The sequence below is a fragment of the Pristiophorus japonicus genome, chromosome 18, assembly GCF_044704955.1.
Source record: "Pristiophorus japonicus isolate sPriJap1 chromosome 18, sPriJap1.hap1, whole genome shotgun sequence".
Classification (NCBI taxonomy): domain Eukaryota; kingdom Metazoa; phylum Chordata; class Chondrichthyes; family Pristiophoridae; genus Pristiophorus; species Pristiophorus japonicus.
The window spans coordinates 83,461,699-83,489,363 of NC_091994.1; the positions used below are offsets into that span (position 1 = coordinate 83,461,699).

A 27,665-nucleotide genomic window follows, 5' to 3' on the forward strand; every position below is an offset into this window, starting at 1 on the left:
GGAGTCCGTGGGTCTGATGCCGTTCGCCGCAATCTTTCTCCTCAGAAATTCGACCTCTGGTGCCAGGAAAACACACTTGGAGCATTTCAGCCTGAGTCCCACTCTGTCCAGTCGCTTGAGAATCTCTTCCAGGTTGTGCAAGTGTTCAGTGGTGTTGCGACCCGTGATCAGGATGTCGTCTTGAAACACCACGGTGTGTGGAACCGATTTCAGCAGACTCTCCATGTTCCTCTGGAAGATGGCCACAGTCGAGCGAATCCCAAAGGGGCATCTGTGGTATATGAACAGTCCTCTGTGCGTGTTGATGCACATCAATTTTTTCGAAGGTTCAGCCAGCTCCTGTGTCATATAAGCAGAGGTTAGATCCAGCTTGGTGAACAACTTCCTCCCTGCTAGCATTGCGAACAGGTCATCCGCTTTGGGTAGTGGGTACTGGTCCTGTAACGAGACTCGGTTGATCGTTACCTTGTAGTCCCCGCAGATTCTGACCGTCCCGTCACTTTTCAACACCGGAATAATTGGACTGGCCCACTCGTTGAACTCGACTGGCGATATGATCCCCTCTCGTTGAAGTCTGTCCAGCTCGATTTTGACTTTCTCTCGCATCATATGTGGAACCGCTCGGGCCTTGTGATGAACGGGTCGTGCATCAGGGACTAGATGGATCTGCACTTTGGCACCTGTGAAGTTGCCGATGCCTGGCTCAAATAACAATGGGAATTTGTTTAGCACTTGGCTGCACGAGGCATCATCCACCGAAGACAGTACTTTGATGTCGTCCCAGTTCCATCGGATCTTTCCTAGCCAGCTTCTGCCGAACAGCGTTGGGCCATCGTTTGATACAATCCATAGTGGTAAATCATGCACAGTTCCAGCGTACGATACCTTCACTGCCACGCTTTCAATGACTGGTATGAGCTCTTTGGTGTAAGTGCGCAGCTTGGTGTGGATTGGATTTAGTTTTGGCCTTTGTGCCTTGTTGCCCCACAGTTTCTCAAAAGTCTTCTGGCTCATAATTGACTGACTCGCCCCCGTGTTCAATTCCATGGAAACCATTTAATTTGACTTTCAACATTATCGGAGGGCTTTTGGAGGTGAAGGTGTGTTCCCCATACACTTCCTCTTCAGCCTCGGGTTGAGTTGCCTCTCTTACTCGTTCAGCGTGATCCACGCCGGATCGGTCATCTTCTGCTAACTCTGCCATGTGGTGAGTCACAGCACATCTGCACATTCGCTGGAGGTGCCCCAATGTTCCGCAGCCTTTGCACACGTGGTGCTTGAATCGACATTGATGGGCCCGATGATTACCCCCGCAGCGCCAACATGGTGTTAATGGATTCGCATTCACGCCCCACAACGGACTCTGAGTCATCCTAGGTCTGGCCTCTGCAGGCGTGCAGGCCCTGTCATGTACAGTTCTGCCTGCTGAAGGCGTTATTTTATGCACAGTACTTGCCGGTGAGCTTCGATGCTGCAAAAATATCTGTTTAGTGTTATTGTTCGTGGACATAAAAGCCTGGGCTATCGTGATGGCTTTGCTCCGCTCTAGGGATTCGGCAGACAGCAGTTTGCGAAGAATGGCCTCGTGGCCGATTCCAAGCACGAAAAAGTCCCGCAACATTTCCCCCAAAAATCCAGCAAATACGCACGGTCCCGCAAGACGTCTTAGGTCAGCGACATAGTTCGCCACGTCCTGGCCCTCGGAGCGATGGTGCATATAAAAGCGACACCTGGCCATTAAGATGCTCTCCTTCGGCTTGAGGTGTTCCCTAACCAGCGTGCACAACTCAGCATATGTCTTCTCCGTTGGCTTTGTCGGTGCCAGCAGATTTTTGATGAGGCCATATATCGTGGACCCACAAACGGTGAGGAGAATCGCCCTGCGCTCGACCAGGGTCTCTTCTGTATCCAGCTTGTTGGCCACGAAGTACTGGTCAAGACGCTCAACGAAAGCTTCCCAATCATCACCCTCAACAAATTTCTCAAGAATACCAACGGCAGCCATGACCGCATGAAAGTTCGTGATCTGTTATTCGTTGTGTTAAGAATAGCTCCACAAGACTGTATGCTGTAAGCTCAAACTGTTGTGACCTCTTTAATATAACTCCAGAGTGAGAAAGCAGCATGGTAGACTGCCTTTTATACCTGCTTGCCCGGGGTGTGCAGGTGACCCTTGGGTCTCCCACAGGTGCGCCCCCTGGTGGCAAGTTTACATACATAACACCTTTAATCTAGTAAAATGTCTCAAAATGCTTCACAGGAGGATTATCAAACAAAATTTGACACCGCATAAGGAGATATTAGGACAGATGACCAAAAGAGGTAGGTTTTAAGGAGCGTCTTAAAGGAGGAGAAAGAGGTAGACAGGCGGAGATGTTTAGGGAGGGAATTCCAGAGTTTAGGGCCTCGGCAGCTGCAAGCACTGCGGCCAATGGTGGAGCGATTAAAATAGGGGATGTGCAAGAGGCCAGAATTGGTGAAGCGCAGAGATCTCGGAGGGTTGTGGGGCTGGAGGAGGTTACAGAGATAGGGAATAACGAGGCCATAGAAGGATTTGAAAACAAGGATGAGAATTTTAAAATTGAGGTGTTGCCGGACAGGGATCCAGTGTCGGTCAGCGAGCACTAGGGTGATGGGTGAACAGGACTTTCTGTGAGGTAGGATATGGGAATTGAGCTTTGGATGAGCTCAAGTTTATGGAGGGTGGAGGATGGGAGACTGGCCAGGAGACTGATGGAATAGTCAAGTCTACTGGTAACAAAGGCATGGATGAGGGTTTCAGCAGTAGATGAGCTGAGACAGGGCAAGAGTCAGGCGATGTTATGGAGGTGGAAGTAGGCAGTCTTGGTGATGGCGCGGATATGTGGTCGAAAACTCATCTCGGGGTCTAATACGACACCAAGGTTGCAAACGGTCTGGCTCAGCCTCCGACCGTTGCCAGGGAGAAAGATGGCGTCGTTGGCTAGGGAACGGAGTTTGTGGTGGGGACCGACAACAATGGCTTCGGTCTTCCCAATATTTAGTAGCAGGAAATTTTTGCACATCCAGACCTCAATCTCAGACCTTCTTTTCCTGAACATAAGTGGTAATAATGATACCTGCCCCTTTAAGCTGCTGCAGGCATTTAAATCAATTGCCGAGCTCCCATTCAGTGGTGTCGATAATGCTTGTACATCATCCAAAATATTCTAATGACGGTAACACTGTAAATTGCAGCAGGGCCAGCGCTCATCGTGTTGAGTGGGTGAATATCACGCCCTGCCATACCTTCGGTCAAGCTCATAGTTGATTGGAAAGGCCAGACTTTACCGTCTCCTGAAATTTGTTTCCTACTCCCTGCCTGTTTTAAAGAATGATATGTAGTGTAATCTATTCTCACTAACTTTTTGTTGAGGGCCACAATTCCAATCAGTTTCTTGCTTGAGATCCATTTTCAGGAATGCTGTTACATGCTCCACCGCAGAGTGATGGGGTGTGGGACGGAACCAGGTAGTAAGCTCCTGATTTCAAATGTGCCAGCTTGCAAATTTGCAAGATACAAGTTAAAATTAGGGGTCCCATAGTTCTAATAGGGGTGCTTTAAGGATGCTGGGATATTGCTGATTCCTGATAGTATTCCCTTGCTTTATCTCATTGGTGAGCAAACAGTGCTGAATCCTAGTTGGGGCTACATCCCACAGGTATAAGCCGAGGACTGGAGGTTAATGGGGCAATAAGTCACATGGGGTTACAAGTGAAGGGGGAAGCCACAAATGGCCTTGGGCTGTAATACAAGCACTAAATAGTTTTATTTGAGAATATAGTTGTGAGGGACATACACAGAAAACAATAAAGCTAGAATGATGGAGGTGAAACTAATGCTGGCCGAGCACCTGAAGATGTAAGGTAGCAGTTGACTGCGGGAGTAGATAAATCTCACTGTTCCCCATGGTCTGACCATGGCAGTACTGCAATGTTAAAATAATGCCGTTAACTCTTACATGCTGTAAAAAGATCTGTGACACCTTGGGCCACAACTTGATTTCTACTCAAGTAACTTTGCAGAAAAATAATTTGAATCCTTGAGTACAATATTCAGCCCAAATGTTTTTTTGAATGAAAAATTGTAATTTAATTTATCATCTCAAAAAATCATGCATTATTTTCCCAATATCTCCCCCCCCCACCCCCCCCCCCCAGAAGGTGCTTATGGGGATACAGTCCCACTAGTGCCAATTTTCATGTGAGATCACAGAGGGCAACACGTTTGAGTCCAATTGTGTGGCCACCTGAGTTACACAGAAAGGTATTTCCAAGCAGGAGTGGAGAATCGTGAAGATTTCTATATCTCCACCACCAGCCCAGCGACACAGAAACCAACTGCCATCCGACTGAGGTCAACTAATTCAGCACAGCCCGTAAACCAAAGTTGAGGCCTTCATTTTTGTATGGCTAAGCATCCCATTTTTTGGTGAAAATTCACCATCTAATTCAGGAGGTCTCAACCTTTTGGCTTCTGACGACCTCCCTCCCATGTTATAAAAATGTCACGGACCCCCTGTAACACAAGTATTTTTTCTGTATGCAAGTTAGCTGTACAATTAAACATATATATTTATTATTATTTTTGTTTTGCTTACTTAATGTGTAACTTGTTGCTGGTGCTGAGCAACAATGATGCATTTTAAAATGAATAATATTCAGTGCAAAATTGGTCAGACTATAGGGAAAATTCTGCAGCCGACCAATCATGACTGTAACGATTGAAAGAACGTCCACTGCATCTTTTAAGGGGGGAATAACGCCATAAACATTAAAGTAAAGGAAGGCGCGAGGTCATGGGGATAAGTGAGATAGTTTTGTATTACTTTAGAAAAGAGTCAACACAGATACGATGGGCAGAATGGCCTCCTTCTGTGCTGTACACTTGTAAATGAAAGGGCAGACGTGCTGGTTTATATTGCACATCAAGAGAGTTTTCCCAGGAACAAGACATCAGCTCTCCCATTCAACTGAGCAAAAATCCTCCGTCCAATTGTCTTGTCGAAGGAGGCATGAAGTCATCCTTCGCAGTCACCACCTATCAGTTTCCTTGTAAATCCACGACCATTCACTGAATTCATTAAAGTTTGAGGGTAACAAGTTCTAAACTCTTCCACTGTACTTTAAACCAATGTATTTTCTTGTTTAAAAAAAAAGGATACATTTATCTCACTGCTGTCTACTTGAAATAGGAGAAAAAATATACAAATCCTTTAAGTGAATGGGAACTGCGTTGGAAGTTTTATTGGAAATACTGTGAAACGATTTCCAGTAAAAATAGCTCGATATCAGGGCACTCTCCCATGACATCCCATAAATAGCTTAAGAACATGCCAGTGAACATGTCAGCGGCCTGGGAGCAGCATGGCAGCCCCGACCTGCGTGGAAACATCAGCGGCAGGTCGGGGCCATAAAAGGAGTGATGAGTGGCGGCCTGGGAGCAGTGTGGCGGCATACCACCAACAGGGTACAGCGCGAGCTAGTGTAGGATGGTGACGGCTGTGAAGGGGGTGACTGGATTGGACGTCACCATAACCCAGGTCGGTGATTGGAGCGTGGGCAAGTAGAGCAGGAACGGTGAGGTCAGTGCGAAGGAGCGGCGAGAGATTGCAGAGTGATGTGACTGGAGCCCAGAAGAGGCGTGGGCCCAGGGGCAGCACGTGTCAACCCACACTGCGCTACGTGTGCGCGCACTAGGTCTGTGCAGCAGAGCTGGTTTCCAGTCGTCTTGGTTAACTTTTGTCACTGGATCAAGACCAAGCTCTGTCAAACCCGTGTGGTGGCTGCTATGCAATGGCCATCACACGTTAAAAAAAAATCCACGCACAGGCATCTTCCACCCTTCAATATGCAGTTCGGGACCTGGAATATTAGGTCCTTCATTGAACTCATCCCTTTTTGGTGTGGAAGCAAGTCATCCTCGATTCGAGGGACTGCCTAAGAAGAAGAAAATCCTTCAGGATTCACTCACCTCTAAATCAAAGTTAGAAACATGAAGTGCTCCCAGTGGTTTGTATGGGCGGTTTATAGAATCTGAATAGCTCGCAACACATTAAGTACCTGACTTAAGAACATAAGAAATAGGAGCAGGAGTAGGCCATTTGGCCCCTCGAGCCTGCTTCTCCATTCAGTAAGATTATGGCTGATCTGAACTGTGCTGACTTGGCTTGTCATGTTAAGAATTCTCTGGCAATGTTCTGTTGGTAAAGGATCGGGGCCATTCCATGCCCCTTCCACTCTCAGTATGGGCAGTTTTAATAACCAAATGGTCGATAAGAATTTAAATGAAAACCAACCCTATTTATCACCCAGATACATTTAATGGGGAGACAGTCCCAGTCTGACTTTCTCTCAGACATGCTCAAGGCTCACAGTTTAGCTTCAGTCTTACCATTACTGTTCTCTTTCTTCTTGAGACGCATGATCGGGTATTTACACCGATTGATTTTGTGGCGTTTTGTAGTTGGAGGCGGCAAAGTCACTTTCTGTTTGCCTGGAACTGAAATAAATAGCGATTCGCAAACATTGCATTCTAGTATGTATTTTACCCAAGTGTCTTCTGTCAAAATAAAAGCGGACAATTTGTAGCCGTAAATAGCAGTGGGGGATTATTTACAATCTGGTTATTTTTGGCGGAGCCTTTGAAACCTTCTCGGACCCCCAGTTAAGAACCACTGATCTAATTAACTATTGCAGAATGCATGCATGAAAGAGATGTGGGTGTAGAAATTGATAGGACCTGCCCCTGTTTTTCGGACGCAAAGCATACCAATTAAGCAGTGGGATGGCCTGCGCCCGATCTGCAAAGGTGTGAATTAAGGGTCGAATGCCTGTCAAAGGACCCCCCATCAAGAAATTCACCGCCGATTCTTCAACAGTCCCTGCTGCCTCCAACTCCGAGTAAGTGTTTGTTTGTATTTGTTGAAAAACTCATCCTGTGCAGCCAGGAGGCGCAGGTTTTCTCTGCCTATTCTACAGCAGCTTACTTTCCTTAACCTTTACTGGTCTGGGAAAGGTCTAAGATTTATTACTCCACTGATTCCAACAAAAAGATTGATGTAGGCAATAACGCAAAGAATAGAAAAGCAAAGTCACAGGGCGACGTTCCACTGCCGTCTGCAAGGAATAGGCGACCAGCAGTTGAAAATTCAGCAAGCTATCTTAACAGGCCAGTTGATGCCGGAGGCTGGGCTGATGCAATTTTTAGGTGGGTATGTAAATGAGTAAGCAACACGCCCTCCCGATTCCAAAGGGAGGCTCCTTAAATATGAAAATCAGGATGTTGTTGACAATTTTCAGATACAAATGGGCAGAGTGTGCACCATGCATGCTCTGTCTATTTGTCATCATCATCATAGGCGGTCCCTTGTATCGAGGATGACTTGCTTCCATGCCAAAAAAGGATGAGTTCACAAGTGTTTCAATGAAAGACCTAATATTCCAGGTCCCGAACTACATGTTGGAGGGTGGAAGATGCCTGTGCGTGGATCTTTTTTAACGTGTGGTGGCCGTTGCACACCAGCCACCACACGGGCTCGACAGAGCTAGGTCTTGGTCCAGTGGCAAGGGTTAACCGAGACGACTGGAGACCTGCTCTGCTGCATGGACCTAGTGCTCACACATGTTGCAGTGTGGGCTGGCCCGTGCTGCCCCTGGGCCCTCGCCTCTCCTGGGCCCCGAACTCACACCTCGCCTGGACCCCGATCATGTGCCTCCTCGATCACTTGCCATTCCTGCGCCGATTTTAATCGCTCCACCATTGGCAGCCATGCCTTCAGCTGCCTAGGTGCTAAGCTCTGGAATTCCCTCCCTAATCCTCTCTACTTCTCTCTCCTCTTTGTGTTGTTTTAGCAGCCTGACCAGCGACCCTTAAAGGGACTGTTAGTGGCCGCTCAAGGGGAGGCCCAAAAGTTTATTTGGGAGCAGTTTTGTGCAGTGAGGAGAAGGCGGAGTGCTGAAATATATATCAGAACACTACGGGCTTCTGCTGGCCTGTGCGCGATTCCCTCCATGGTTGTCTCCGCCCCAACCCCCCCCCCCCCCCAGATAGGAACCGGACAATTGCCAGTGCTCCCACAATTGGCGAGCAGCAGTGGGGCATCCACTTGATGCCTGTAGCTCACTGGCAACAGTCAAATGAGGCCTGAATCTGGAAATGATTCGGGCCTCCCAACACCAGCTTCAGATGGGTGATGCAGGGACCCAAATCTAAAATCGTCCCCAAGGTGCCAAATGAATTTAAAGCCCCAATTTCACTGCTGATTGGAATTATGTTTTACAATTCAAAATATCTGCATATGGCGTGGGACTTGATGGCGAAATGGAGAAATCTATTTCAAATAGACTGAGGGCACTTTGTTAAATTCAGTAAAAAAAAACCAGAGTGGTAGTAGCTATGACACTCAGGCACTGACTAAAAGGCCTGAGTTCAAATCCAAACCTTAACTGATATTCCTAGTTGATGGAGAGTGTGGAAGGGGTGTAAGTTAGTTCTGCCGATCTTATCTGGATAGTCAGTGAGAGGAAAGGCAATCATTCTGGAGTAGAAGAGGTGAGGAAGGTGATGTATCCAATTATTGGTCAGCTGAAGCACGTTTCCTGGTGGGTTTGAATGAGCAGCACCATTGCAGAAGAGAAGTCATCCGCTTAGGTGATACTGGAAGGTTGTTACCATCTGTGGAAAGAAAGACTTGGATTTATATAGCGCCTTTCATGACCACCGGACGTCTCAAAGCGCTTTACAGCCAATGATTTGTGGAACCCGCAAATAGTCAGTACCTCCAGGAAAAGAGGGAAGAAAAGTGAGGGAATAAGGATTGTACTCCTTTGATGAGTAAATTTTGCTGAATAAGATACAGTAAAGAACAGTTGTGGTCCATGAAACTGACTGAGAGTACACATTGTATATATGTCAGTGATTTAATGAAAAAACAGGTTGAGACCCACAATGATGTTCCATTGGAACAATGTTAACAGGGTACCCCTATTAGTTTAGTGAGTATGGCATCGACCCACATAGACCAGGAAGGTGCCAGGGCCACTTTTTGCATCTGTGCTGAATTTGTTGTTCTTGGCTTTGGCGGTGGTGGAGGTACTGTCCATGGGCTAGGGAGGAGAAAGGAAATAAGCACGGTTGCCACTGCTGACTGGTGTCTAACTGTTTTCAATTACCAGCCTGCTGCTGTTGTGCCCAAGGGTGATGCAGCTAAAGGCAATGTGCTTTGAGTTGGAATGCGTTTCATTGTTGGAAAGTGCACATATTTCATCAACGGATAAGACTTTGATGTGACGCCCATCGTGGTAGAACTGCCTGCCGACACTCACTGTCTAGAATGATCACTTTCGGCAAGGTAATGAGGGCCTACTGAGTTCTACGGAACCATATTCCAATGTAAATCAGCACATCCAGTAGAGGAAGAAAGAATATCCTTTAATGAGTAAAACTTGCCCATTATTGTCACCTACCGTATCTTTTGAATGTGGCTGTTACTATTGTACTGCTGGTTTGTATAGTGGGCAGTGTGCTTCATGTGATGCTTTTACAGGCCTCTCCACAAGCTACAGTTTGTACTTAAGAATAATATAAAATGATAATCCCATGGCATTCATTAAAACTAATGTTTCCTGCTTCAGGAAGGGCCGGGGATCTTCTCGCTAATGTGACAGACGGTGGCGTATTGTGGAATGGCTTCCTCCGATTCCCCTCCTTCCCAACCAGAAGGTAGGATATTGTGATCTATGTTCCCATCAACTCTGATACACGATTGAGGGTTATTATAATACAGCATGGGTAGAAATGTGCATAGGGATAGGTTACAGATGTATTCCCTATTTATATTGCAAATCTGCTTCCCGGGTAGCACAGTATTATAAAGAAGGCTGCCTGTATGCCTCCGGAGGCAGGAAACATCAACTTTGGAGGTGTTTGTTTCCCACCGGAGGCAAAGTGCCAGCAGTGGCAAAGATAAATGGATATCGCTGCTGTTACTTGATGTCAGAGCCACCATTTTATTCTGGTCACAAATAGGCTTAGAATCATAGAATAGCACAGTACAGAAGGAGGCCATTCGGCTCTTCGAGCCTGCGCCGGCTCTTTCGAAGAGCAATCTAGTTAGTCGCACTCCCCCACGTTTTCTCCCATAGCCTTTCATTTTTTTTCTCTTTCAAGTATTTCAGCTCTCTTTGCCCCTCTTACTTCATTTCTCAGTTCTCCTCTGCACTTTCTGTAGTCTGCTTGATTCTCTATTGTATTATGAACCTGATGTTTATCATGAAGCCTTCCTTTCCTCCCCCACCTCATAGGAATGTGTATATTCTGTACCCAAACTATCTCCTCCTTCAAGGCCTTCCATTCCTCATTTTCTGTTTTACCTGACAATCTTGGGATCCAATGCACCTGGGCCAGATCTTTAACTTTACGCTGTATGATTTACATGATTCAAAAACTTATTCAAATGCATAACACACGTAACAGAAGTGCAGTAGATATTTTATTCTGGGTGTGCTTACAATATCTTCTCATATTATTACTTTTCTGGAATGGATCGATTGAAATTCTCCCCTCAAAACTGGCAGTGAGTGGTTCCCTTTTAAATGTGTAAAATGTAAGGGTAGAAATTCTAACCGATGGCATTGGAATGAACTGGTGGGGCTGGGGCGGGGGTGGTTCGAAATTAGGGCATTTTTGAAGTCTTTGGCAATGGATATTGGATTCAGTATTGCTCTTTTACTGGATGTGATAGAAGAGGATGAAGAAGTTCTAAGAGGGGATGTCACGCTGCAGGGTAGGAGAACTGCTTTGCACCTGTCAAATACCTATCTCTACAGAACCAGGCATAGCTACCTGGCAGTGTTGGAGAACTGTCTCCACAGTTTGAGATCCAGCAATGAAGCAATTACAGAACTGTGTATTCTGTTGCAAGAAGGCAACCTCAACCTCAGGGACTGTACTACTAGTGGCAGGAAAGGTTACCAGCACCCTCCAACCTTATGGGCTTCAGCTCCCTCTAGGCCATCACAAGGAACATCTTTAGTACAAGCCAAGTTGCAGTGTGCTTATGTATCAAACAGGTGCATTACTCAGCAGGACCTGCTCATTCATTACTTTTCCCATTGAACAGCACGTCCTCATTTCATTGCATCGCTGGGTTCCCCAAGGTGCAGTGGGTCATTGATGTTACCCATGATAAATTTAATAGAGTTCTTTGAGGGAATAGTGGAGTGTATTGAAAATGGAAGTGCAGTGGACTTTCAAAAGGTATTTAATAAAATGCTCATTGATAAAATGAAAGTGCTTGGTGTTACAGCCAATGAAGTGTAGTCACTGTTGTTGCCGGGTTTCCCAAGTGGCCATCCTAGTTCTCGTGTGTGTGTGAGTAAATGAGCATGCTCATTATGAGTGAAAGCCTTTTACAAAATTGGTAAAACTGCAATGGTGAAGAGTGTCTTGCTGTTATATGTCATGCATGATAAGATAAGCATGCTGTTACAAATGTTGAGTCTTACACCAGATATTCTCGTGTTCAGTATCACTGGTCTCTTCTGTAAGTTCCTTATGATCAAGAGTTATCTTTACTGCTCAGATATCTACTCCTACAATGGCATGATCTGGGGGACTAGAACACTGGAAATCCCTTATTATGCAAACTAAATACAGTAATCTCACACGTGCTTCCCCACATGTGCGTCTCCGATCTCCTAAAGGGTGCACCGAAGGACAGTTTGGTGAGACTAGGCCCAATATAATTCAACCAGCTGCTTTATTTTTGATATAATAAGTTGATGAACATAGCAGTGATTACAATGAATTACAACACTTTTCTTAGCATAAAATATAATAAAACATGCCACACTGTACCAGTTAGCTGACTAAACATGACGGTTCTGGCCAGTAATTTCCCTGAACCTAATTGTCACTAAGCTCAAGGAGAGTACACTCACCCTGTATCTGTCTCTTGTACTAGATCTTCCAAACTGGCTCTCTGTGTGTACTTTCTTAGTTGGATAGGAAGTCAACAGGACCCTCCCCAAGCTCTCTGCATTCAGGGATTGGCCAGCTGAAACCAGCTACCCTGTACCACCTCCCTAGGTGAGAGTTCCGCGACAGCTACCCCCCTGCTATGCCACATTGAATATAGCCATCAGAACATATTGGGTGCAAATGTTTGCTGGACTGTCTAAATGAACACCCATTGTCTCAAATGAAAATGGTATGTGGTAATCACCACTTCACCAGTTGGCTCATGCAGCTCTAATTTGCATCACTAACACGTGGCTTATCTGAGGATTTAAGTAACATTTTAATATAAACTACACCACAATCCTTCCATGGGTAAATAGTCAAAAACCTGACAACATGATCCATTCAAACAGCTGTAGGTTTGTCTGCAGCATAGGTCAGCAGTACGGGTGTAATTTGTTGAGTGAAAATAGTGTGTAGCGTGCATACTTGGCCAATCTACTTCAAGATATAGAGCTTTCTTGGGTAGCTTTACCTTTGCAGTTCTCTTCATATCGGGCACATTCTTTCTCTCGTGGGTGCTGAAGATTGCCCTTCCTCCGGTGGTGGCCTCCTGGCAGGTTTTCTGCACAGCTCTCATCTGCGGAGAGCAATCCGGGAGTACCAAACAGGACGGCTCTTCTTGCACCTACCTCATGTAAGATCTTTATTGCAGCATCGCAGAAACTTGCCATTTTGTGACTGTAGGCCTCCATTTATGTTGTCTTTGATAAATATTTGCAGCAGTTGCAAGTTGTGATGTTACCTGTGACTGAAATGCAACATCTCTCTCACTCCTGTCTTTGCTCCCTCTAAATGCCTGCAGCGGTGCTCCCAAATTCTGTCGATGTGTGTGCGCTTGCAGCTCCCACCCACGCTGCGGAGAGTATCTGCTCTGGAAAATTTTTTTTGAAGTGTAGTCACTGTTGTACTGTAGGAAACACAGCAGCCAATTACCACACAGCAAGCTCCCACAAACAGCAATGAGATAATGATCAGATAATCTGTTTTAGTGATCTTGGCTGAGAGATCAATATTGATGAGGACCCTGGGAAAAACTCACCTGTTCTTCTTCGAAATAGTGCCATGGAATCTTTGATGTCCACCTGAGGGCGAACTGTTCAATGTGGTAAAAGATGGCACTTCCGACATTGCAACACTCTCTTAGTACTGCACTGAAGTGCCTGGTTAGATTTTGTGCTCGAGTCTCTGGAATGGGGCTTGATCCCAAAGATCTTGTGACTCAGGCAAGAGTGCCAAGGCTGACACATTATTCTTCTGAAGAGGAAAGATTTCATCCAGTTGCAGCTTCAGTACTCAAAAGATTGGCATTATGTTCATCTGCTTGGCTTCAGAATCATCGGTGTTGATAGCAGACGGCCTGATATTTGGAAAGGACAGAGAAAAGCTGGATTTCACATCAGCCACAGACATTCCAACCACTCTGATGTGTTTTGCAGCTCTTGTTACGACATCATTCCCGACCCATCAGGAATCCAGGCTTATCCCTGCAAGGAGACATTATCAAATCTTTGGTAACTGCTGCCAGCTAGCGGGCATTCTGAAACAAACACTCAGGTGCAGCATTTCTACAATAACAGAAAAACACGTGCATTTATATAGCGCTTTATTACGTGTCTCAGAAATGTTTCAAAAACTTACACATACAATGAATTATTTGAAATGACTTATGTAGGTAAATATAACAATATGTAGGTACATTCATTGGGCCCAAGTTTCCACATGATTCGCGCCTGATTTTTAGGAGCAACTGATGGAGAACGGACTATTTTAGAAATCGCAATTCTCCACATTTTTTTTTCTGCAGTTCAAGTCAGGTAGAACAGTTCTAGTTTAGAACAGAATTTTTTCTTCAAAAGGGGGCGTGTCCGACCACTGACGCCTGATTTGAAAGTTTCCACAGTGAAAATGTACTCCAAACTGAAGTAGAATGGAGCCAGTGAAGATTTTTGTAGAACTGAAAAAACCTGTTCTACACATTAAAAAATCAGGCGCAGGTTACAAATTAGGCGTCCAGAACGAGGTGGGGGGAAGGGAAGTCATTAAATTTGACAATAAATCCTTATTTATACTTCTACAAATATTATACAAATAAATCCAACCTGAATAAACATTTATAAGCCAAGAAAAGATTAAATAAACCATCTTCCTACCTGTGTGAAAGTGCTTCAGCCAGGGAGAATTCTGCAGCCGTTCGTGCCGCTGAGCAGGAGGGGGGGGGAGAGAGGGAGAGAGAGAGGGAGAGGGGGGGGGGAGAGAGAGAGAGAGAGAGGGGGAGAGAAGAGAGAGAGAGTGGGGGAGGGGAAGAGAGAGAGGAGGGGGGGAGAGAGAGAGAGAGGGGGGGGAGAGAGAGAGAGGGGGGGGAGAGAGAGAGAGGGGGGGGAGAGAGAGAGAGGGGGGGAGAGAGGGGGGGAGAGGAGAGAGAGTGGGGGGGAGAGAGAGGTGGGGGGGGAGAGAGAGGTGGGGGGGGAGAGGGGGGTGGGAGAGAGAGGATGGGGCGGGTCGGGGAACAGGAGCGCGGGTCGGGTCGGGTCAGTTGGGGGGGGGGGGAGCGGGTGTCGGGTCTCGGGGGGGGGGGAGCGGGTGTCGGGGGTCGGGCGGGGCGGGGGGAGCGGGTGTCGGGTCGGGGCGGGGGGGGGGGGGAGTGGGTGTCGGGTCGGCGGGGGGGGGAGGGGAGCGGATGTCTGGTCGGCGGGTGGGGTGGGGGAAGCGGGTGTCGGGTCGGGGCGGGGGGGGGTGGGTGTCGGGTCGGCGGGGGTGGGGGGAGGGGAGCGGATGTCTGGTCGGCGGGGGGGGGGGGAGCAGGTGTCGGGTCGGGGGAGCGGGTGTCGGGTCGGGGCGGGGGGGGGGGAGTGGGTGTCGGGTCGGCGGGGGGGGGAGGGGAGCGGATGTCTGGTCGGCGGGTGGGGTGGGGGAAGCGGGTGTCGGGTCGGGGCGGGGGGGGGGTGGGTGTCGGGTCGGCGGGGGTGGGGGGAGGGGAGCGGATGTCTGGTCGGCGGGGGTGGGGGGAGGGGAGCGGATGTCTGGTCGGCGGGGGGGGGAAGCAGGTCTCGGGTCGGGGGATCGGGTCTCGGGTCGGGGCGGGGGGGGGGGGGGAGCGGGTGTCTGGGTGTCTGGTCGGCGGGTGGGGGGGAGGGGGATGCGGGTGTCTGGTCGGCGGGGGTGGGGGGGGGCGCGGGTGTCGGGTCTGGTCGGCGGGGGAGCAGGAGCTGGCCATGGGAGGAGCCTCATTCACGCAGCCCCAGTGAGGCCATTCAGCCAGGGCTAGGGGCTGCGTGCTTCGGGCTCCTCCCACACAGTTCGGCGCCTGGAGCTACTGCACTTGCGTGCCGACTGTAGCGCGCATGTGCAGAGGTCCCGGCGCTGAAAACAGCGCCGGGACCTGGCTCCGCCTCCCCCACAGCTCGTGCTGGCTGCGCCGAGGGCCAGAGGACCTGTAAGTAGATGGAGAATACCGAGGATTTTTTTAGGCGCCGTTTTAGGCGCGAAAAACGGACGCCCAGCTCGGAGGGGCGCCCTTTTTTTTCTTGTGGAAACTTGGGCCCTACGTACCTGAAACAAAAGATTGACACAAAAAAATACTCCACGCTCTGAGATAGTGGCCTTGAAATCCTGTGGAGGTTCTACCGATCTTCCACCATAACTCCGACGGGAGAATGCTGGAATCCCCATGGAATTTCAAGGCCAGTTCCTGTCGAGATGTGTGGTATGAATAATAAGTTGATTTTTGCCTTCACCTTCCTCTCCTAAAGGCGCCTACCCGTGCCTCAGTTGCATGGGGTTATGGGGAGCGGGCAGGGAAGTGGAGTTGAGGCCAAGATCAGATCAGCCATGATCTTATTGAATGGCGGAGCAGGCTCGAGGGGCCAAATGGCCTACTCCTGCTCCTATTTCTTATGTTATGCTCAGCTATGGCTCCACAGGCACCAGTCACTCTCCACTGTCTACTGCAAGTGTCTACTCATGAATGTAGACCCTGAGTTTCAATAGGCTACTGGACAGTTGGGCCCATCACGACCAAGCCCAATTCTGCTCTCCAGTATCATTGGGTGAAAGCAGGAGCAGAAACCGTGATTGATTCTTTCCCCCTGAAGCATTGAGATCAGCTGTAGCGCTCCAACTGCTGCTCTGACTGAATTCAGGTAACGAAGCCCAGACTTGGATTTCTCTCATCTATATGGCTTACTCGCCTAGATTTCAACAAATGAGATGAAAGTCCTCTAACTGGGGAGGACTCAAGATGCATAACCACTGACTGCAATTATGGCCCAGGCTTTGCTGGAACGGGGCATCTTGTTCATGTCCGTGCACGTTTAGGTTTTGAAAAAGTGTGCCCACAGAGTTGCTGGAAGTTTGAGCTGGCAACAGTGTGCTGAGGGCAACAGGACATCTGGGACCTTGGTGAACAACAGGACAAACAGTGTGTCTCCTTAACCAATGGGATTAAATGATTGAGAAATAAAGAAAGGAGGGACTGAGCGGGAGGGTGTATTAGAGTAGGTGAATTCAATGTCAAATCAGGCACAGAAAGAGACATAAAGAGAGGGAGAGAAAGATTGGATTAAGAGAGAGAGAAAAAAGATACAGAAAGGAAAAGTTAAAAAAAAATTGACATTTGAAAAATCATCAACAACAATTCACAACCTGAAGGAATGAGATGCCACACTTTTAATTGTTCACTTTCTTGACGAGAGAGGTTGATTGACTGTCATTAACAATCTCCACATCGTTAAAAGAGTACTTGCGCTGTTAATTACTAGACTTAACTTTCCAGGGCGCGTTTAATGGGCTCTTAATATGCAAATGCGGCAACCATTAAAATCACGGCAACATTAAGCTGCCATTTCGCGAAGCTAACGGCGGAGTGGCACAAATCGGTCAGTAACTTGCAGCAATTTGCAAGTCACGGAGTGTCACTTCCTCGCCACAATTTGCTGGTCAATTTGCACATTAATAACGGTGTGCGTCATTCAAATGACGTTATTGTTCCAGCAGAATCTGGGCCATTGCCTCTGTTCCCACCCACCCATACCCACAGACAAACATACATACACACAATCTCAATAACCAGCAACTGATGGGAAGACCGTGGTTAGGGTTGGCTTAGTGGTTCTATTAGCGACTCAGTGTGAAAGTGAGCCATGCAGTCCAAGAAGGTCCCACATTTACTGCCTGGTCTGTACTGAGTTAGATGATTTTAGCTGGGACAGTGATAGACAATGGGCTTAATTTTCCCCAAAGCTTTTTTTTGGCGTACTTGAAGAGCTGCGCCCGATTTTTTGGGGGCCCAAGTACGCCCCAAAAAATGTTGTAATGTTGGATTTCTTCATTTTGGCGTGGCCTAACCTGTCCTTTAGTTTTGGGGATGGAGCCTTGATCTACGCCAAAAGGATCGGGTTGCCACGGTAACCAGGGACATATTGCGAGCTGAGGCTGCAAAGTAAAACATACAGCCAGCTCCCAACACATTAAAACACATTGCATCAATTTAAAAACACATTAAAATATATTGCAGCAACCTACCTCCAATTATTAATGCCGGTCTCACTCCCCGCCCCTATCCCAGGCCGAGTGGCCTCCCGATCTGCTCCCCCGCCCCTAGCCCAGGCTGAATGGCCTCCCGGTCCTCTCCCTCACCCCTATCCCAGGTTAAATGGCCTCCTCCCTCCCGGTCCCCACACCTAACTACACCCGAGAGGCTTCCCCCCACCCCCTCTCCGTGCCCCCACCTCTCTCTCCCCCTCTCTCTTACCTTTCCTGCTGCTGCTGTCCAGGCATCTGCTGCAATTACCTGCGCCGATTTCCTTACCTTCGTCGATTTCTTTAATTCGCCGGAAGGTTTTTCTGCGGAGGCTACATACGCTGGCCTAAGCAGAACAGGAGTAACTCTCAGCTGGCCAAACTTGCCTAAATGGCCAAAATTGGTGCGGGTGGCTGGTTACATTCTCTTTGGCTGAAAAAAAAATGTACCTAAAAAAATCGTAACTAACTGAGTTACGCTGGAGCAAATTGATTGCGCAAATCACCGGGGAAAATTGAGCCCAATGCTCCCGTGCTGCGCTCCAGGGGTCCTGGGCAGTCAGTGAGCTGGCTTTTAAATGAAAAAAACGGGCACGTGCGGAATTTTGTGAGGAAAATTACAGGGAACATTGGCGGTAGGTACACGACTATTGTCCTCGGCATCATCCTTGGATTAAGGAGCAGAAAAAAATCCACTGGTATTCTTTATCAATTTTCTGGATAGGCAGCACACGTCATGTGAGAATGTGATCCATATTGCCTAGGATATCACATTAAGATTGTTCACTTTGACGAGGTACTGGAGAGCAGCCATGCAGGAGCCAATGGATTCAGGAGAAATAAAAAGTTGGGGGTGGGAAGATGATCACTGTTTGGGGGGTGGGGGGGTGGGGGGTGGTGAGCCGGGGCTGGGGGGAAGCGGAGAGTAAATATCACATCTGGCCGTGCAAGGAAGATCCATTTTAAACAATAGGCCAACACATTTTTCTGCATGAAGTCATGGGAACTATTGGATTGGCCTTGTATGCAACATAGTTTCAGGCAAAAAAAAAAGACATCACTTATACACCAGAGAACACTGGAATTCTTTATTTATCTAGAATCTTGACACAGGGTAACCCAATTCAGCTGAAAACAGTTGGTGCACGGTTAGGCCCCACTGACAACAGATGCAACACACAATCGTATTTGTCAGGATGCGTGCAATAGCGCATCAGCAAAAGTCTACCAAAATTGCTTTACATTTTTCAAAATTCATCGGGAAACTGCTTTGATAATCTCATAGCAAAAATGTACCTTTTGAGTGGGGGGGAACAAAAACATATGAATTATTTTTCCCCCCCAGATTTTTCTCTCTGGAAGATGCTGACTCCTGCTTAGCGTATAGTTCGCCAAGTATTCTTCGTGTTTGGGCCCAGACAGTGAATATTGGCAGACTATTCCACCACCGGGAGCATTACAGCTGATCCCATCCTCACTGCAATGTCCACACACAGACTTTCCAGCAGTGGTCATTGGTTCGTGATCAGCAGTGGGAAAACTTGCAGAATTATATCCTTGCTATCCATGTGGTGCTGAGGCCAATTGTGGTGACCCTACTGCTGCCCCAAATAAAGCTGCACAGAATGGGGTCAACCATGATCTATATCTGTAGCATTCCATACTGTACTTTTTCCCAATGGTACTTGATAAGGTCCTGGAAAGTTTTGAGATTTTCTTTCCTATTCGACTTGGAAAGGATTTTGGTTTAATGCAAATTATGATTTGCTGTGATGCCAGGTTCAATTCACAAAAGGTTAAATTCCCAGAGAGGCAAGCTGTCTGGGATGTTGTTCATGCAAGTCATTCACTTCCATGTTGTTGCCTGCCCCATCGACATACCTGGTGAGGAATGTCAGCACATCAACGACTGGGGAGTGGGGATTGTACATATGCACTGTGATAGTGATGGAAGGGTGAACAGTGGCTCTGCAGTTCATGCAGTGTATACAAGATAGTTTTCTAGATCAGTATGTTGAGGAACCAACTAGGGTACAGGCTATTTTAGATCTAGTATTGTGCAATGAGAAAGGATTAATAAAATAACCTTGTTGTAAAGGGAAGCGCAACCATATTATGATATAATTTTATATTGAGTTTGAAAGCGATTTAGTAAAGTCCGAAACTAGGGTCTTAAACCTAAACAAAGCAAACTACGTAGGTATGAGGGGAGAGTTGGCTAAGGAAGATTGGGAAACTACCTTAATAGATATGACGGTAGACAAGCAATAGCTTGCATTTATAGAATTAATACATAATTTAAAACAAATATACATTCCTTTAAGGCACAAAAATCTCTCGGGAAAAGTGGTCCAACAGTGGGCTAACAAGGGAAGTTAAAGATAGTATTAGATCAAAGGGACAGGCTTATAATGTTGCTCAAAGAGCAGTAAGCCCGAGGATTGGGAGGATTTTAGAATTCAGCAAAGGAGGATCAAGAGATTGATAAGGAAAGAGAAAAAGGATATGAGAGTAAATTAGCAAGAGACATAAAAACAGACTGTAAATGTTTCTATAGATATGTAAATAGGAAGAGATTAGTGAAAGTAAACGAGGGCCCATTGGAGGCAGAGACGGGAGAAATTATAATGGGCAATAAGAAAATGGCAGAGACATTAAACAAATACTTTGTATCTGTCTTCACGGTCGAAGACACAAAAAACATTCCAGAAATAATGGAGAACCAATGGTCTATAGAGAATGAGGAACTTAAAGAAATCAGAATAAGTAAAGACATAGGGCTAGAACCTCCACTTTTTTTGCCTGCTTAACACCCACTTAATGCCCATTTAACCGCTAAAATAACGTATAACGCCCAGATATCACCCATTTTGGCACAAAATGGAAACTGACGGGCTTTTTTAGGAGACTTATCGCCAAGCGTTATTTTCCCCATGTGCATAACGACGAGAAAAAAATATTACCACCTGCCCACTATTTTTGACCGGAATCAGCAGAATGGGCGATTTCAATGTCCATATTATTGCCCAGCGTTACTTTCCTCACGGACTTAACGCCGAGATTCAATAATAACGCCTGCCGACGGTTTTTTGTCGTAAAGAGCATATTTACCCAAACTAGCAGCCATGGAGTTCGCCCACTGTCAATTTCACCCCCTCGCACACATATCGCCCAGAATATCGCCCACTCAAAAAAACACCCACAAAAAGTGGAACTAACTGGGATGGACGCCAGCGGTGTGGCTGGCATTTGTTAAATCCCACTCTTACGGGAAGAGCTGATATCGGAAAGATTTGCCTGAAAGAGTGCTGATGTGAGTGACAACGCTGACACACTGCTGTGTGTGTGCAGCTCAGACATCAGTGGTGCCCATTACCTTGGTGCCAGTAAAAGTTTACATTGAATGATGTAAAGTTGTATTTAACCCTTTCATGGTAAGGAATCACCAGTGTGTAACGGTCCAGCTATCTGAGACAATGCGCAACAAGATTATGTTCAATATCAAAAGTTTAATACCAACATTGGTCTGAAATCATAAATGACACAGGCAATAACACCCAACCCCTGCCCACATCGCACTTTTTCCACCATTGACATAAATCACATGGTCAACATGTCCAGCAACACAGAATACAAAGGCAAAGCAGGAGCATGGTCCCCAGCCCCCATACATTGCAAAAAATTGCATACACCCAGATGGCGATATAACACAACCATCACCTGCACACATGCACCTCACTTTCCTTCCCCCCTCTTTTTCTTCTCCCCACCTCTGTCCCTTCCCCTCCTCGCTCCACGTGCCTGGCCGAGGAGCTCCTCAGGTGGTGCCTCATTGGGGGGGGATGAAGGCAGATGCAATGGGTGCACGGGTACAGGAGCGGGGAGTGCCGAGGGGGCAACATTGTCTAATGCAAAAGCAGGATCTTGGTCCTTGCTCTCATCTGTCATTCGCAGTGGTGGTGCGGAACCAAGGGGTGGCGTCCCGTGCTCAGGGACCACTGGGATTCCTCCGCCACCAGCTCCAGGGCCTCCTCCGTCCCTTCCATATTATACCTTATTTGTTGGACAAAAACTCGGTGCCAACTATGTTCTTGGTGCTTAGTAGGCTTTTTGCTGCTGGTGAATCTCCCTCACGCCTCCCACAACAGCCAAACAAGCACACACCACAGCCACACACACTTTCAGTGCCTCTGAGCTCCCTTTCTCTCTGTCTCCTCTTCTGCGCATGTCATGATGACTCTTGACCTCCTGAATCGCGGGAATCGAGCGTTGCCATGCTGTTGCTAAGAAAGGCCACACTTTACAGCAGAATGTCAGAAAAATTTAATGCTACCGCCCATTTGATATCGCTCACGGTAACGCCCATTTTCAAAAATGTAAACTAGGTGTTTTGAGAATGGGCGAGAAGCCAGCGATCTGAAAACTCTTTTTTGCTACCCATGCCGGAAATAACGCCTATTTTTGGGCGATAAGCTCAAAAGTGGAGGTTCTAGCCTATAGTACTAGAGAAATTAATGGGACTAAGTGGCGACAAATCCCCTGGACCTGATGACCTGCATCTTAAGGTTTTAAAAGAGATAATTGCAGAGATAGTGGATGCATTGGTATTAATCTTCCAGAATTCCCTACATTCTAGAACAGTCCCCAAGGATTGGAAGGCAGCAGACATAACCCTGCTATTTAAGAAAGGAGGAAGAGAAAAAACAGGGAACTATAGGCCAATTAGCCTGACATCAGTAGTCGGCAAAATGCTAGAATCTATTACTAGGGACGTGGTAACAGGGCACTTAGAAAATCGTAATATGATTAGGCAGAGTCAACATGGTTTTATAAAAGAGAAATCGTGTTTGGCAAATCTGTTAAGAGTTTTTTGAAGATGTAACTGGTAGGATGGATAAGGGGGAAATCAATGGGTGTAATGGATTTTCAAAAAGCATTTGATAAGGTGCCACATAAGAGGTTATTACACAAAATTAGGACTCATGGGATTGGGGGGTAATATATTGGCATAGATTGACGATTGGTTAATGGACAGAAAACAGAGAGTCGGGATAAACAAGACTTTTTCGGGTTGGTAGGCTGTAACTAGCAGTTTACCACAAGGATCAGTGCTTGGGCCTCAGCTATTTACAATCTATATTAATTACTTGGATGAAGGGACTGGGTGTAATGTATCCAAGTTTGCTGATGGTACAAAGTTAGGTGGGAAAGTAAGCTGTGAGGAGGATGCAAAGAGGCTGCAGAGAGATATAGACAGGTTGACTGAGTGGGCAAGAACATGGCAAATGAAATACAATGTGGGGAAGTGTGAAGTTATTCACTTTGGTTGGAAAAACAAAAAAGCAGAATATTTTTTGAATGGTGACAGACTGGGAAATGTTTGCATTCAAAGTGAACTGGATGTGCTTGCACATTAATCACAGAAAGTTAACATGCAGGTATAGTGAGCAATTAGGAAAGTGTGTTAGCTTTTGCTTCAAAGGGATTAGAGTATAAGAGTAAAGAAGTCTTACTACAATTATACAGAGCATTAGTGAGGCCCACACCTGGAGTACTGTGTACAGTTCTGGTCTCCTTACTTAAGGAAAGACATACTTGCCTTGGAGGAAGTGCAACAAAGGTTCACTAGACTGGTTCCTGGGATGAGGGGATTGCCCTATGAGGAGAGATTGAGTAGACTGGGCCTATATTCCCAAGAATTTAGAAGAATGAGAGGTAATCTAATTGAAACATATAAAATTCTTAAGGGGCTTCACAGGGTGAATGCTGAGAAGATGTTTCCCCTGGCTGGGGAATCTAGAACACGGGGTCACAGTCTCAAAATAAAGGGTCGGCCATTTAAAACTGAGAGGAGGAGATATTTCTTCACTCAACGGGTTGTGAATCTTTGGAATTCTCTACCCCAGAGAGCTGTGGATGCTCAGTTGTTGAGTATATTCTAGACGGAGATCGATACATTTTTGGGAACTAAGCGAATTAAGGGATATGAGGATAATGCGGGAAGGTGGAGTTGAGGTAGAAGATCAGCCATGATTTGGTTGAATGGCGGAGCAGGCTCGAAGGCCCAAATGGTCTACTCCAGCTCCTATTTCTTATGTCACCATCGGTGGAAGTAGGCCTCCATCCTCTGTAGATCACTGGTCAGGGTCTCTTTGGTGACGAGCAGAGTCATGTTTTGCGTGGCCAAAGAAATGTCATCAGTGTATACGAACTTGCGGGACTCTGTTTTGGGCATGTCACTGGTGTAACCCTGTTGAATAACATGGGTGCCAGGACAGAACCCCTGTGGGAGTTCATTGTTTAATGTCCTATATCTGCTCTTCTGGGTGCCAGAGTACACACGGAAGCGTCGGTTGCTAAGCGCAGAGTTGAGAAGATGGATCGTTGTTCTGCAGGGTAAAATGGTGGAGAGCCTGAAAAGCAGGTCCATGCTTCCACACTGTGTCATACACCGCTGACAGGTGCACAAGGTGGTCTTTAGCTGGCACTGGAAGCCTGCTTCGATATGTGTTGTTAAAGCTACCACTTGATCGCAGCAGTTACGGCCGCTCCGGAAGCCCACTTGCTCCTTAAGAATGATTGGCTCGATGTTGGGGGCTAGGCTGTGGAGTATTAGCCTCTCCAACAAGTGCAAAGTAAGGAGATTGGGTGGTACCTGGAGGCTTCACAAGCTTTCTTCTCCTGCTTCAGGAGGGCAATTATTTTAGTCCAAATAGATGGAATTTTGCCAGTTGCCAGTACCTTGGAGAAGAAGGAGCTAAACCATCTCTTCACTCTGGGTCCCAGTGCTTTTACGAATTCTGGGTAAACACCATCTGGGCTAGCAGCTTTTCCAGGGCTGCATTTAATTTGTCCAAGATGAATGGATCAGACATAGTTGACGATCTTGGTGCCACCATCAAGTTTGTCGAAAGCTGCTGCTTCACCTGGTGTCGAAATTATTTGTCCACTGGAGCCTTTGATGTTTGTATCAAGTGGGATGCAGTGACGTCTACTCTGATGGATGTCCTGTGTTTATAGGTTGTGTTTTCCCGCCAAGTTGACGGAGCAGGGTCCGTGCTTTCCTGCTGGAGTGAGTGAAGAAAGTCTTCTCCACAAGGCTCCTCCACCTTTCACGTCTCGCCGAGTTCAAGGAGGCCAGCATTGCAGTGGCTGTGGCTGGGTTCTTGTTCAGCGAAGAATAAAAGAGGAACTTAGAAGAAATAGGTTTAGGATTAACACTCGAAGAATGAAACAGGAAGTTAGAAGATTTTTTTTCGCAGTGTTATTGGGAAATTTGTTATCGTAAGTAGCTGTCGAAATAGAATATAATGGAAATCTCAGCAGGTCAGGCAGCATCTGTGGAGAGAAACAGAGTTAACGTTTCGGGTCTGTGACCTTTTGTCAGAACTCCAGATCACAGGTCACAGACTCTGTTTCTCTCCACAGATGCTGCCTTACCTGTTGAGATTTCCAGTATTTTCTGTTTTATTTCAAATTCCAGCATCTGCAGTATTTTACCTTTGAAATAGAATAGAACATCGCTTGAAGATAATTGGATATGTACTTCAAAAGGAAAAATATAACAGGCCAGAAGTAAAGGGCAGGGAACTAGGATTACAACAGGTAGCTTCAGCTGAAGAACTAGCACTGGTACTGGCATGATGTGTCAAATGGCCTCCTCGTGTGCTGTAATTTCTATGCTTTGTATGAGCTTAGTCAGGGAGGGTTGGCAGCTGAGCCCAATCCATACTTTCGTGGATCGCAATCAGGAAATGTACTAATTCTGCCGCTCCTTCGTCCAATGGTCCTGAGGCCAAATGTAGGCACGAACTGCTACCACACCTTAGATCCATTAATTGAGCACGGAACAGGAGGTAACTTACAATATTTAAATGAGGGAACACTCTTGATAGTCCAATCATTAAGAGTCCAATGTTCTGAAGGTTAGTTCTTAACTATGGGGACAGAGACCTTTATCAAGTGAAATCTATCAACTGAAAATCAATTTTCAGTGCGGCTAATTATTACAATTCTAATGCATAAACATCTGTGGAGTACCCTCAACATACAATTAAGAAGCAAACCCCAATGGTTTAGTTGGTAACCACCTAATGCAGTATTAAACCATAAAGATTAAGGCGGCCCCAGACTCGATTCGCCAGTCTTTGTTGAGATAACTGGTTGCAGCTGGAGTGATGATAGAGCAGCTTTCGGTGGTCTCAGAGCTCTTGCGCTAGAAAGGGGAAAATCAGACAGGATTACAGCTCCAGATTACTATCCAGCAATTGCTGTTAATAACAAGGTTTGTGGGGATGTCAGGGTCGGGCTCTGTTGTGATGCCTCATGCGGAAGAATAGCCAGTGACACTAACTGGGCTCTCGAACACAGAATGGCCACTTGGGAGAGGTATTAGAGGTGGCCAGCGCACATGGAACTTGTAGGGCTCTTTAAAAGCAAAGGAGAGAAAATTGGAAGGTAGACAAAAACAAAAGAACCTCAAAGCTGAGGGAACATTTAGCCATTAAATGGTTTAATGAGAACAGGCTGCTAGAATACCCATGCAGAGCTGTGAGGCTGTATATTGGTAAGAGATTCTATTACTGCTTGGATTCCTCGACTGTCTTTGATATACTTGTTTACAAAGTGAGAGAATTGCGACCTGGAAAACTCTTCTGGAGTGGAAATTGTCCTTTGGCTGATCATTGACATCCTGAAAAAAGTCATCAGCTGTAACAGTGCAAACATTTTCCAGAAAGCGATTGGGCAAGACCATCTGTTTCTGATTAATCTTTCTTAGTTATTGAAGAAAATAAACAAACCCACTGCCAGTTGGTGACCGTGAAGCGAATGGAAGAATTTAAATATCGAAAGGGAATTTTCTCGGTGATCGAGCTCAACCAGTTGAAATGTAAAACCACCATTAAGCATTTAAACTCTCCCCTCTGATTTAAGTGCATTTAAGCATTTAATGCAAGTTTTACATGTCAATGTTTGCTGTTCTTTGTTAATACAGGGGGGATGTACAGGGGGGTATAAGGGGGGTGTACGGGGGGTGGGGGGGGGGCGGTGTACAGGGGCAGCCGGTCCTGAAAGCCAGTGACCATTACCCACAACTTTTAACCTAAGTTACTGTTGGTAAAGTGGCATATTTGACCAACTTACTCACTATTATTTCCACTTTTTCTTATCCATTTTCTCCTCTCCTGCTTTCCTGAAAGCACTGACTCAAGAGTATAGTTTCACAGGAGCCGATTGACCTTCAGTACCTTGCCCACTTGGTGTTGTTTGCGTGTGAGTCGGCAGGCTGTTTGCATTGGCTACTGCAACCTCGACAGCCAATTTCCAGCAGGAGTCACCAAATAGTGATCACTACCCAGGGGAGCAGATAGTATTTGTACTGCCCCTACAAAAACTTTTGTTGCGACTAGCTAACTTGGCACAGACCAGAATCAAATCAGAGACGTTCCTGGTCCTGTATTCACTGACTTAACCAGCGGGGACAGGCTCGCAATGATGTTTTAATATATTTGCTTTATCAAGAGAGATGCATTCCATTATCTTTAATTGGGTTACAAGTCGGTAGTGGCTATGCGCATTGACCTGTTTATCATAGAATCATAGAATCATAGAAATTTACAGCACGGAAGGAGGCCATTTTGGCCCATCCACGTCAGCTGATAAAGAGCTATCCATCCTAATCCCACTTTTCAGCTCTTGGTCCGTAGCATTGTTGGTTACGGCACTTCAAGACCATATCCCAGGTACTTTTTAAATGGGGTGAGGGTTTCTGCCTCTACCACCCTTTCAGGCAGTGAGTTCCAGACCCCCAACGTCCCCTGGGTGAAAATATTTCCACTCAAATCCCCTCTAAACCTCCTACCAATTACTTTAAATCCATGCCCCTTGGTTATTGATCTCTCTGCTAAGGGAAATAGGTCCTTCCAATCCATCCTATCTAGGCCCCTCATAATTTTATACACCTCAATGAGGTCTCCCCTCAGCCTCCTCTGTTCCAAAGAAAGCAACCATAGCCTATCCAATCTTTGCTCATAGCTAAAATTCTCCAGTCCAGGCAACATCCTCGTAAATCTCCTCTGTACCCTCTGTAATGCAATCACATCTT

The 27,665-nt window shown here is 46.5% G+C and overlaps 1 protein-coding gene across 1 annotated transcript in view; it reads left to right on the forward strand.

Moving 5' to 3' along the window:
• arhgef10lb (Rho guanine nucleotide exchange factor (GEF) 10-like b) overlaps positions 1 to 27,665 on the forward strand; it is a 224,859-nt gene that overhangs the window by 22,310 nt on the left and 174,884 nt on the right. The window contains exon 2 of the mRNA XM_070860199.1: positions 9,655 to 9,742. Coding sequence (XP_070716300.1) covers positions 9,706 to 9,742 — 37 coding nt within the window. The 5' untranslated portion in view covers positions 9,655 to 9,705. The remainder of the gene's footprint in view (positions 1 to 9,654; positions 9,743 to 27,665) is intronic.